The sequence below is a fragment of the Hemibagrus wyckioides genome, linkage group LG03, assembly GCF_019097595.1.
Source record: "Hemibagrus wyckioides isolate EC202008001 linkage group LG03, SWU_Hwy_1.0, whole genome shotgun sequence".
NCBI classification, from domain to species: domain Eukaryota; kingdom Metazoa; phylum Chordata; class Actinopteri; order Siluriformes; family Bagridae; genus Hemibagrus; species Hemibagrus wyckioides.
The window spans coordinates 498,379-511,976 of record NC_080712.1 but is presented as its reverse complement, the minus strand read 5'-3'; the positions used below and the strand labels follow the sequence as shown (position 1 = coordinate 511,976).

General features: G+C 38.1%; 1 protein-coding gene across 2 annotated transcripts; it reads left to right on the top strand.

Moving 5' to 3' along the window:
- Window positions 1-4,302: 4,302 nt before the first annotated feature.
- LOC131347170 (uncharacterized) lies at window positions 4,303-9,663 on the top strand. Of its 2 annotated transcripts, none has more exons than XM_058381114.1 (12): window positions 4,303-4,367; window positions 5,702-5,741; window positions 5,846-6,000; window positions 6,723-6,844; window positions 7,136-7,197; window positions 7,297-7,367; window positions 7,483-7,549; window positions 7,874-8,052; window positions 8,195-8,322; window positions 8,464-8,525; window positions 8,635-8,893; window positions 9,010-9,663. In XM_058381114.1, the coding sequence occupies exons 1-12, from the start codon at window positions 4,325-4,327 to the stop codon at window positions 9,112-9,114; spliced, it is 1,293 nt and encodes a 430-aa protein (XP_058237097.1). In that variant the 5' UTR covers window positions 4,303-4,324; the 3' UTR covers window positions 9,115-9,663. The 2 variants fall into 2 exon arrangements, with proteins under 2 accessions (XP_058237097.1, XP_058237089.1); XM_058381106.1 differs by lacking the exon at window positions 4,303-4,367 and adding an exon at window positions 5,520-5,577.
- The last annotated feature ends 3,935 nt before the right edge of the window (window positions 9,664-13,598 follow it).

Here is a 13,598-nt window from a genome sequence, read left to right as displayed (position 1 = left end):
ATTGATCATAATAATTATTATTTCATGTCTTCACAGAAGGATGTTGAAAGCTTTTTCAGATTTGACCAACAGATTATATTGTAACTAAACAGACAGTTGCTCTTTGTAGAAAATTTACTTTTGGGCAAGTCCATTTGTCAGCAGGGTTAATATTAAAAGTTAAATATCTTATGTTTCTCCACAGATAAACGCACTTCTAAATAAAACTGCTGAAGGTCCATTAGCGCCAAGTATCTCCAACTTCACGTACGTGCACACAGAAGATTGCAGTTCCCACATTTCTCTGTGAAATTCTGATTGTGAAGTCATTTGTATCATGACAATATCACTTTCTCTTCATAATAGGAGCTCAGAGGATAAAGTTAATGGTTACATGCAATACAATATACCGAGCGTCCCCGAACAGCCAGGGAATGGTAGGTCACACCATATTTGATATCTTTGCTCAGCTAAACTTAGTGTAATTTTGTTACTAATGAAACTGAAATCATTGATTTTCCTATGAAATTGCACTTGCACTAAAAATTGTTCTGTTGTAGACACATCTCCAAAAGTTCCTCCAACCAGCGCTCCTGCACAGAATTCTTCCACAATGTAGGCGTCATTTCTTTAATGGATATTTAAAAAACATTTAAATTTCCATTACCATCTCTGGAAAACATTTTAAAAACAATCAAAATGAATTGTTTCTCATTCTAGCAACGGATCAGCTGAGGTTCAAGTCATCCTGGTGTTCAACTCATCCTCTCCTGTTCTCAATGGAAGTGAGGTCCTCAGTGCTATCAAAGCTCTGCTGAACGATACACTCAAAAACATCACTGATCTTGAAACACTGCTGAACATCACCTATGAGGGTACGTTCTTCTTTCTTCTAGACCACACGTTTAAACCTGAACTATTCACTGTCCATTTCAAATCAACTCTGTAACTCCATCAATCATACTGATGCACATTTTATTTATTCCACAGAAATTTCAAACACCTCCTATGCAGTCAACATTACATTTAACATCAGTAACATCAGCATGCCGACTAACCCTGACCTCAGGAACGACACCTACACCAAATTGGAGGACATCATCAATAACACTGTGAGTGAACTTCTCCTTGAATTTTAGTAGATAGAGTTCCTCTGACTGCGATGGACTGGTGACCTGTCCAGGGTGTACCCCTGCCTTTCGCCCTATGTGCGCTGGGATAGGCTCCAGCAGACCCCCGTGACCCTAGGAGTCCTAGGAATAAGCTGGTATAGGCAATGAATGAATGAATTAAATAAGTTCCCTGATTAGAATTTGCTTTCATCTCTAACCTATTTCATACCTTAAAGAAACTCATCATAGACTCAGCTGTGGTCTGGGACATAATTATTGATCATAATAATTATTATTTCATGTCTTCACAGAAGGATGTTGAAAGCTTTTTCAGATTTGACCAACAGATTATATTGTGACTAAACAGACAGTTACTCTTTGTAGAAAATTTACTTTTGGGCAAGTCCATTTGTCAGCAGGGTTAATATTAATAGTAAAATATCTTGTGTTTCTCCACAGATAAACGCACTTCTAAATAAAACTGCTCAAGGTCCATTAGCGCCAAGTATCTCCAACTTCACGTAAGTGCACACAGAAGATTGCAGTTCCCACATTTCTCTGTGAAATTCTGATTGTGAAGTCATTTGTATCATGACAATATCACTTTCTCTTCATAATAGGAGCTCAGAGGATAAAGTTAATGGTTACATGCAATACAATATACCGAGCGTCCCCGAACAGCCAGGGAATGGTAGGTCACACCATATTTGATATCTTTGCTCAGCTAAACTTAGTGTAATTTTATTGCTAATGATACTGAAATCATTTATTTTCCTATGAAATTGCACTTGCACTAAAAATTGTTCTGTTGTTGTTCTGTCCATCTCCAAAAGTTCCTCCAACCAGCGCTCCTGCACAGAATTCTTCCACAATGTAGGCGTCATTTCTTTAATGGATATTTAAAAAACATTTAAATTTCCATTACCATCTCTGGAAAACATTTTTAAAATAATCAAAATGAATTGTTTCTCATTCTAGCAACGGATCAGCTGAGGTTCAAGTCATCCTGGTGTTCAACTCATCCTCTCCTGTTCTCAATGGAAGTGAGGTCCTCAGTGCTATCAAAGCTCTGCTGAACGATACACTCAAAAACATCACTGATCTTGAAACACTGCTGAACATCACCTATGAGGGTACGTTCTTCGTTCTTCTAGACCACACGTTTAAACCTGAACTATTCACTGTCCATTTCAAATCAACTCTGTAACTCCATCAATCATACTGATGCACATTTTATTTATTCCACAGAAATTTCAAACACCTCCTATGCAGTCAACATTACATTTAACATCAGTAACATCAGCATGCCGACTAACCCTGACCTCAGGAACGACACCTACACCAAATTGGAGGACATCATCAATAACACTGTGAGTGAACTTCTACATGGGTTTAGTCAATAGAGTTCCTCTGATTAGAATTTGCTTTCATCTCTAACCTATTTCAAACCTTAAAGAAACTCATCATAGACTCAGCTGTGGTCTGGGACATAATTATTGATCATAATAATTATTATTTCATGTCTTCACAGAAGGATGTTGAAAGCTTTTTCAGATTTGACCAACAGATTATATTGTAACTAAACAGACAGTTGCTCGTTGTAGAAAATTTACTTTTGGGCAAGTCCATTTGTCAGCAGGGTTAATATTAAAAGTTAAATATCTTATGTTTCTCCACAGATAAACGCACTTCTAAATAAAACTGCTGAAGGTCCATTAGCGCCAAGTATCTCCAACTTCACGTAAGTGCACACAGAAGATTGCAGTTCCCACATTTCTCTGTGAAATTCTGATTGTGAAGTCATTTGTATCATGACAATATCACTTTTTCTTCATAATAGGAGCTCAGAGGATAAAGTTAATGGTTACATGCAATACAATATACCGAGCGTCCCCGAACAGCCAGGGAATGGTAGGTCACACCATATTTGATATCTTTGCTCAGCTAAACTTAGTGTAATTTTGTTACTAATGAAACTGAAATCATTTATTTTCCTATGAAATTGCACTTGCACTAAAAATTGTTCTGTTGTAGCCACATCTCCAAAAGTTCCTCCAACCAGCGCTCCTGCACAGAATTCTTCCACAATGTAGGCGTCATTTCTTTTATGGATATTTAAAAAACATTTAAATTTCCATTACCATCTCTGGAAAACATTTTAAAAACAATCAAAATAATTGTTTGTCATTCTAGCAATGGATCAGCTGAGGTTCAAGTCATCCTGGTGTTCAACTCATCCTCTCCTGTTCTCAATGGAAGTGAGGTCCTCAGTGCTATCAAAGCTCTGCTGAACGATACACTCAAAAACATCACTGATCTTGAAACACTGCTGAACATCACCTATGAGGGTACGTTCTTCTTTCTTCTAGACCACACGTTTAAACCTGAACTATTCACTGTCCATTTCGAATCAACTCTGTAACTCCATCAATCATACTGATGCACATTTTATTTATTCCACAGAAATTTCAAACACCTCCTATGCAGTCAACATTACATTTAACATCAGTAACATCAGCATGCCGACTAACCCTGACCTCAGGAACGACACCTACACCAAATTGGAGGACATCATCAATAACACTGTGAGTGAACTTCTCCTTGAATTTTAGTAGATAGAGTTCCTCTGACTGCGATGGACTGGTGACCTGTCCAGGGTGTACCCCTGCCTTTCGCCCTATGTGCGCTGGGATAGGCTCCAGCAGACCCCCGTGACCCTAGGAGTCCTAGGAATAAGCGGGTATAGGCAATGAATGAATGAATTAAATAAGTTCCCTGATTAGAATTTGCTTTCATCTCTAACCTATTTCATACCTTAAAGAAACTCATCATAGACTCAGCTGTGGTCTGGGACATAATTATTGATCATAATAATTATTATTTCATGTCTTCACAGAAGGATGTTGAAAGCTTTTTCAGATTTGACCAACAGATTATATTGTGACTAAACAGACAGTTGCTCGTTGTAGAAAATTTACTTTTGGGCAAGTCCATTTGTCAGCAGGGTTAATATTAATAGTAATATATCTTGTGTTTCTCCACAGATAAACGCACTTCTAAATAAAACTGCTCAAGGTCCATTAGCGCCAAGTATCTCCAACTTCACGTAAGTGCACACAGAAGATTGCAGTTCCCACATTTCTCTGTGAAATTCTGATTGTGAAGTCATTTGTATCATGACAATATCAATTTCTCTTCATAATAGGAGCTCAGAGGATAAAGTTAATGGTTACATGCAATACAATATACCGAGCGTCCCCGAACAGCCAGGGAATGGTAGGTCACACCATATTTGATATCTTTGCTCAGCTAAACTTAGTGTAATTTTATTGCTAATGATACTGAAATCATTTATTTTCCTATGAAATTGCACTTGCACTAAAAATTGTTCTGTTGTAGACACATCTCCAAAAGTTCCTCCAACCAGCGCTCCTGCACAGAATTCTTCCACAATGTAGGCGTCATTTCTTTAATGGATATTTAAAAAACATTTAAATTTCCATTACCATCTCTGGAAAACATTTTAAAAACAATCAAAATGAATTGTTTCTCATTCTAGCAACGGATCAGCTGAGGTTCAAGTCATCCTGGTGTTCAACTCATCCTCTCCTGTTCTCAATGGAAGTGAGGTCCTCAGTGCTATCAAAGCTCTGCTGAACGATACACTCAAAAACATCACTGATCTTGAAACACTGCTGAACATCACCTATGAGGGTACGTTCTTCTTTCTTCTAGACCACACGTTTAAACCTGAACTATTCACTGTCCATTTCAAATCAACTCTGTAACTCCATCAATCATACTGATGCACATTTTATTTATTCCACAGAAATTTCAAACACCTCCTATGCAGTCAACATTACATTTAACATCAGTAACATCAGCATGCCGACTAACCCTGACCTCAGGAACGACACCTACACCAAATTGGAGGACATCATCAATAACACTGTGAGTGAACTTCTCCTTGAATTTTAGTAGATAGAGTTCCTCTGACTGCGATGGACTGGCGACCTGTCCAGGGTGTACCCATGCCTTTCGCCCTATGTGCGCTGGGATAGGCTCCAGCAGACCCCCGTGACCCTAGGAGTCCTAGGAATAAGCGGAAGGATGTTGAAAGCTTTTTCAGATTTGACCAACAGATTATATTGTGACTAAACAGACAGTTGCTCGTTGTAGAAAATTTACTTTTGGGCAAGTCCATTTGTCAGCAGGGTTAATATTAATAGTAAAATATCTTGTGTTTCTCCACAGATAAACGCACTTCTAAATAAAACTGCTCAAGGTCCATTAGCGCCAAGTATCTCCAACTTCACGTAAGTGCACACAGAAGATTGCAGTTCCCACATTTCTCTGTGAAATTCTGATTGTGAAGTCATTTGTATCATGACAATATCACTTTCTCTTCATAATAGGAGCTCAGAGGATAAAGTTAATGGTTACATGCAATACAATATACCAAGCATCCCCAGTCAGCCAGGGACTGGTAGGTTACACCACAATTTTATATCTTTGCTCAGAAAAACTATGTGTAATTTCTCTTACTAATGATTTTCAATTCATTTATGTCTGGTGATAAATATTGTTCTTTCGTGACAAATCTCCAACAGTTCCTCCAGTCATCGCTCCTACGCAGACTTCTCCCACAATGTACGTTTCCTTTCATTAAAGAATATTTAAGGAACATATACATTTCTAGTAACATCCTGAAAAACAATTTAAAAAAATTCAAAATCATGTTTTTGCCCCTCTAGCAACGGATCAGCTGAGGTTCAAACCAGACTGGTTTTCATCTTGTCCTCTCCTGTTCTGAATGGAACTGAGGTCCTCAGTGTTATGGAAGCTCTGCTCAATGATACGCTCAAAAACATCACTGATCCTATAACAGTGCTGAACATCACCTATGAGGGTACGTTCTTCTTTCTTATTCAGAATCACAATTTTGGTACAGGCTGTTGGTGACCCTCAGAAGTACAGATATAAATAAAGACACTATACATTTAGTTCAAATAAAAAGAGCTAAAGAGATCAAATAAAGCCATAATATACAACGTATGTGACAGGTCGACAATGTATATAAACTGTGAGAGTGCATAGTAGGGCAAATAACAGTAGTGTGTCTAACATATGGGGATGAAGTGATGAGTGACTGTTCTTACAGTAGAGTATTTGTAGATGTGGAGTGTAACAACTTTATAAAGAGCATGTTGTTGCTTTTAAATGACAAGAGTCATAAAATCAAGATCAGCTGTTTATGAGGGTGACTGCCTGCAGAAATGACTGGCAGTATTGGTGTACAAGGTTCTATAGTGCCTGCCAGAAGGGATGAGTTGAAAAGGTAGTGTCCAGGTTGTGAGGGTTCTGTAGTGATTTTTCCTTCCATTGTCTTGTTCCTGTGGAGTACAAGTCATGGAGAGTGGCCAGGGGAGCACCAACCATTGTTTCTGCTGTTTTCACCATTTGGTGCAGTCTGTACCTGTTCTGTTTTGTAGCTGCTCCAAACCTGATGGTGATGGATGTGCTCAGATGGATATAGCATCATACATTTAAACCTAAACTATTCATTGTCCCTTTCTAATGAAATGTGTAATTCCATCAATCATACTTAAGGACGAATGATTTATTTCACAGGAATTTCAAACACCTCCTATGCAGTTAACATTGCATTCAGCATTGGTAACATCAGCATCCCGACAAACCCTGAACTCAGGAATGACACCTACACCAAAGTGGAGGACATCATCAATAACACTGTGAGTGAACTTCTCCATGAATTTTAGTAAATAGAGTTCCTCTGATTAGAATTTACTTTCATCTCCAACCCATTAAAGAAACTCATCATAGACTCAGCTGTGGTGTGGGACATAATTATTGATCATAATAATTATTATTTAATGTCTTAACAGAAGGATGTGGAAAGCTTTTACAGATTTGACCAACAGATTATATTGTGACTAAACCGTCAGTTGCTCGTTGTAAGAAGCTCAGTTCCGTTTGTCAGCAGAGTTAATATTAAAAGTAAAATATCTTATTTTTCTCCACAGATAAATGCACTTCTAAACAAAACTGCTGAAGGTCCATTTGAGCCCACTACCTCCAACTTCACGTAAGTTCATGCAGAAGATTGCAATTCCCAAATTCTTCTGTGAAATACTTACTGTGATGTCATGAGTACCTTCATAATATCGCTGTCTCTTCATAATAGGAGCTCAGAGGATAAAGTTATTGGTTACATGGAATACAATATACCAAGTGTCCCCAGTCAGCCAGGGAATGGTAGGTTACACCACAATTTTATATCTTTGCTCAGCAAAACTTGTTTAATTTCTCCTATTCTTAATATAGTTATGTTCCAGTAAATTCCACTGTCCCTAAAATTGTTCTATTGTAGATGGATCTTCAAAGGTTCCTGTGACCAGCTCTCCTATGCTGACTTCTCCAATATCTCCACGCACCACGTAGGAATCATTTCTTTAATAGATATTAGTGGAAGATTTAAATTTCCATTAACGTCTGTTATAAATAAATTAAAAACAATCAAAATGATGTTTTTGTTCCTCCATGTACATTCTGATTTGTTTCTCTAAATCAGATGTAGTTGTGTTTTATGCAAGTTGAAACACAGAACTCTTTTTTTGGGCAGGAATCATCCTGTCACACAATGTCAATTATGCATATTGTTATTTTAAACAAAAATAACACTACTCTGTGATTCTGTATTCTAAAACATTTTTATTTCTCTATATTCTCTCAGTAACCTCATATGTTCTCTCCCATTTCAGAATCGGAACTGCATTCATTTATATTACATTGATATTCCAAAACTTGATCAATGTACCTACTGAGGCTGTGGTTCTCAAAGCTGCTAATGACAAACTGGAATCAAAGTTTAAAAGACAGCGTGATACTGCACCACAAAACCTGGAACAACCTGTCAGTATTCATGATATCATCTATAATAGTGAGTCTCTTTCCTGCTTTGACCTTTCTGATCTCTAATTAAAAAACACATTTTTTAATTAGAGATTATTCATTATTGGATATAATGAGCTTCCAGTACTTCTTCATCATGTGTTTCCCATCTCCTCCCATCTCTCTTATAGAAACGGCTGACAACTCATTCTCTTTGGATCTGGCATTCAAGATCGCCAATGTTAATTTATCTGCTCAGTGTGACACAGAATTGAACAGCAGCACCTATAAATTAATACAAAATGAAATCAACGACCTGGTGAGTTATATTTATTGTTCTGGGTCATAAAAATAGATTTAGTTCAAATGTGAAATTTCAAATTCTTTTATGAAAATGTTGTATGAAAAATTATCACACTGTTACCTCTGTTATTTTTTAAATGAATATTTCTTGTTTCAGATGAATACAATCCTGACTAATCCACAGACTCCACCATTTAACTTCCCATGGGCAAACTTCACGTATGTAATGATTCCCTTTCTTTACTCCTTTAGCAATATGTAAAATATATAGACAGGAATAATATTATTTTAAGATCACGGTTTGAATTTGTTTTTTCATTCCTTTTAGGTGTAATAGTACTGCTGCAGTGATTGTGGCTGATATGATATATGTCTATAAAGAGGCGGATATCCAGTCACCAAGTCTCTTCCTCTATGAATTACTCAAAGAAAGTGGTTTATTGTACTATACACTTTCTCCACTTGTAACGATTCAGCCCTACACAGCATCAGGAAACAGCACCTACACAGGGGCTGCATGGATCCTGGGCTTTGTTATTCCCTGTGGTATAGTCCTCATTCTTCTGCCATGTTGGATTCTACTCTGTGTAAGTAGAATATAGTATTTTTGTCAGTTATTTAATAGTGCATTTTTCAATATACAAGTCACAGAGGTCATGCAAAATGTTTAACATCTCTTTCTTAATTTTATTTTTCCCTGCAGTGTCTTCTTTGTGGATGCTGTGCAAGAATTAGAAGACGCTGGCACAGGCGATACAATGTTAAGTCACACAATGTTCAGTATCAAACTCACAACAGCCTCTTCTAAAGCACAGAATATAATATTCACATCTGTAGTTATCATTTTATAGTGTCTTAGTCTGCCTTGGTATAGAATAGCAGATGCGTTCAGACATATTCTTCCATACTCCATTAAGGTCATATAGTGAATATAAAATCTGTACATATGTTAATTGTGTGAAGTAACTCTAATCATTTTATGCTTTCTACCATGTATTACATCCTGTACCTGTATTGCTGGACTTATACAGGATATATATTAAATTAATTAAATACAACATAATTTAAGAATGCAGTATCACAAGAGATTTTTAATTTATTTTTCTAATTTATTTTCTAATAGTATTTTATGTTAATTTATTAAATTATTACTCAAATAAACAATAGCACTATACATTTCAATTCAAAAAGAGGGATATGTTATTTCTGTGTAACTGTATTTATTTACATATGCACTTTATCAGTATGTCAACAAGTAACCACTGTGCTATAAGTCATATTACTTGTTATGCTATGTAATATCAGTGCATTTGAGGGATCATTCTCCTCAAGCAAATAAAATAATTATGTAACTTCATGTAAATGTTCTCTTCATTTTCTTCTTAACTGACCTTTTTTAAATTGCCAATTCAATTACAAACACAATAAACAAATTTACAGTATTGTAAATTACAGTATTGTATTGTGGCGGATCATAAAAGACTAAAAGATCGCTCAGGTACTGCTTTGCGAGACCATTTAGTGCTTTATAGGTTATTAACAGAATTTTACAATGCGAAATTTGACTGGGAGCCAATGTAGTGTGGCTAAAATAGGAGTGATGTGTTCATATCTTCTGGTTCTAGTTAGGACTCTAGCTGCTGCATTCTGGACTAACTGGAGCTTGTTTCTGCTCTTACTGGAACATCCAGACAGTAAGACATTACAATAATCCAACCTAGAGGTAACAAAAGCTCTAGTTTGAGTTAAATGAGCTAGTTTCTCTGCATCATGAAGTGACATCATATTTCTTATCTTGGCAATACACTATATTGCCAAAAGTATTTGCTCACCCATCCAAATAATCAGAATCAGGTGTTCCAATCACTTCCATGGCCACAGGTGTATAAAATCAAGCACCTAGGCATGCAGACTGTTTTTACAAACATTTGTGAAAGAATGGGTCGCTCTCAGGAGCTCAGTGAATTCCAGCGTGGAACTGTGATAGGATGCCACCTGTGCAACAAATCCAGTCGTGAAATTTCCTCGCTCCTAAATATTCCACAGTCAACTGTCAGCTGTATTATAAGAACGTGGAAGTGTTTGGGAACGACAGCAACTCAGCCACGAAGTGGTAGGCCACGTAAACTGACGGAGCGGGGTCAGCGGATGCTGAGGCGCATAGTGCGAAGAGGTCGCCAACTTTCTGCAGAGTCAATCGCTACAGACCTCCAAACTTCATGTGGCCTTCAGATGAGCTCAAGAACAGTGCGCAGAGAGCTTCATGGAATGGGTTTCCATGGCCGAGCGGCTGCATCCAAGCCATACATCACCAAGTGCAATGCAAAGCGTCGGATGCAGTGGTGTAAAGCACGCCGCCACTGGACTCTAGAGCAGTGGAGACGCGTTCTCTGGAGTGACGAATCGCACTTCTCCATCTGGCAATCTGATGGACGAGTCTGGGTTTGGCGGTTGCCAGGAGAACGGTACTTGCCTGACTGCATTGTGCCAAGTGTAAAGTTTGGTGGAGGGGGGATTATGATTATGGTGTGGGGTTGTTTTTCAGGAGCTGGGCTTGGCCCCTTAGTTCCAGTGAAAGGAACTCTGAATGCTTCAGCATACCAAGACATTTTGGACAATTCCATGCTCCCAACTTTGTGGGAACAGTTTGGAGCTGACCCCTTCCTCTTCCAACATGACTGTGCACCAGTGACCAAAGCAAGGTCCATAAAGACATGGATGACAGAGTCTGGTGTGGATGAACTTGACTGGCCTGCACAGAGTCCTGACCTCAACCCGATAGAACACCTTTGGGATGAATTAGAGCGGAGACTGAGAGCCAGACCTTCTCGTCCAACATCAGTGTGTGACCTCACAAATGCGCTTCTGGAAGAATGGTCAAAAATTCCCATAAACACACTCCTAAACCTTGTGGACAGCCTTCCCAGAAGAGTTGAAGCTGTTATAGCTGCAAAGGGTGGACCGACGTCATATTGAACCCTATGGATTAGGAATGGGATGTCACTTAAGTTCATATGTGAGTCAAGGCAGGTGAGCGAATACTTTTGGCAATATAGTGTATTTCTGAGATGAAAGAAGGCTACCCTAGTGATATTATCTACTTGAGCTTCAAACGAAAGACCAGAGTCAATAATCACCAATCACGTGTGATAATTCTGGGAGACTATTGGTAAATCTCTCTGCAGTAGCAGACGTAAATGTACGCTTGATACGGTAACATGGCAGAGTGACTATGTTTTCTATATTTAATCCGAATGTAAAAATGAGATCCAGAGTGTGACCTCCATTATGAGTGGGTCCTATTATATTTTGATTAACACCTACTGAATCTAAGATGGACACAACTGCTGTTCTCAGAGGATCACACCAAGATCTTTTACTGCTGGACAAGATGAAACCGAAAGACCATCCACTGTTACTCTGTAATCTGTACTCTGATCACTTCTAACTGCCTGTGGTCCTAGTACTAGCACCTCTGTCTTGTCAGAGTGAAGCAGGAGGAAATTAGTGGCCATCCAATGTCTAATGTCCTTTACACATTCTTCTATCTTAATAAGCTGGTGTCTCTCATCTGATTTAGCTGAAACATATAGCTGTGTGTCATCGGCATAACAGTGGAAGCTAATACCATGTTTACGAATAATTGCACCAAGGGGTAACATATATAGGGAGAAAAGCAGTGGGCCTAAGACAGAACCTTGTGGAACACTGAACATAACCTTGGTATGCATGGAGAAGTCACCATCTAGATCTACAAACTGATAACGGTCAGTCAAATAAGACCTGAGCCAGGAGAGGGCTGTTCCTTTAACACCAACAACATGTTCTAGTCTATCAAGTAGAACAGTGTGGTCAATGGTGTCAAAAGCTGCACTAAGATCCAGTAACACCAGTAAGGAGACACAACCCTGATCAGAAGCCAGTAACAGGTCATTGACCACTTTAACCAGTGCTGTCTCTGTGCTATGATGAGGCCTAAATCCTGACTGATACATTTCATAAATGTTATTTCTATGCAGGTCTGAACATAACTGCTGTGCTACAGCCTTTTATAGGATCTTGGAGATAAAGGGCAGGTTTGATATCGGTCTATAGTTAGACAGCTGACAGGAGTCGAGGTCCGGTTTTTTAATCAAGGGTTTGATAACTGCTAGCTTAAAAGATTTAGGAAACATAGCCAGTGCTTAGGGAAGAATGAATGATTTTTAGAAGGGGTTCAGTAGCTACTGGTAATATCTGTTTAAGGAAAGATGTGGGTAAAGGATCTAGGATGCAGGTAGAAGATTTTGAAGAGGAAATTAGTGAAATTAGATCAGGCTCTTGAAGTGGAGTGAAGCACTCTAAGCTCTGATCAGAAATAGTTATATTATCTAAAGAATTATCTATCAAATAATATGGTTTTAAATTAATAGTCTGAATTTTTTGCCTGATATTGTCAATTTATTCATTGAAGAAATTCATGTCATTGCTGCTACATATAGACAGTGTGCACTTTTCTACAGTGGTTTTACTCCTAGTTAGTTTTGCTACAGTGCTAAATAAAAATTTAGGATTGTTTTTGTTATCTTCAATTAGGGCAGAGAAATACGCTGATCTAGCAGGCTTTCCTTTCTTGCTATCTGAAATAATGCCAATTTAGTTTGACGCCATTTACGCTCTAGTTTCCTAGCTGATTGTTTTAAAGCTCATGTGTGGTCGTTGTACCAGGGTGCTAGTTTCTTCTCTTTAATTGTTTTCATTTTAAGTGGAGCTACAGTGTCTAGGGTGTTGCAAAAAAATGACTCCAGGTAATCAGCCTGATCAAGTTCTGTAGGGTCAGAAGGCAAACCAATCATGTGTGATAATTCTGGGAGACTATTGGTAAATCTCTCTGCAGTAGCAGACGTAAATGTACGCTTGATACTGTAACATGGCAGAGTGACTATGTTTTCTATATTTAATCCGAATGTAAAAATGAGATCCAGAGTGTGATCTCCATTATGAGTGGGTCCTATTATATTTTGATTAACACCTACTGAATCTAAGATGGACACAACTGCTGTTCTCAGAGGATCTTCTGGCTTATCAAAATGAATGTTGAAGTCTCCGACTATTAAGGCTTTGTCTAAAGGAACAACAAGGTTTGAAATGAAATCTGCAAATTCACTCAGGAATATGGCCCTGGGGGTCTGTAAATAACAACTAGTGGAATTGACTCTGTGAACTTATTATTAGTTCTTGCATACGTTAGGTTAGTATAAAGAACTTCGAATGTGTTGAATTGATGTCTGGGTTTTTGTGTGGTGCTTAGCT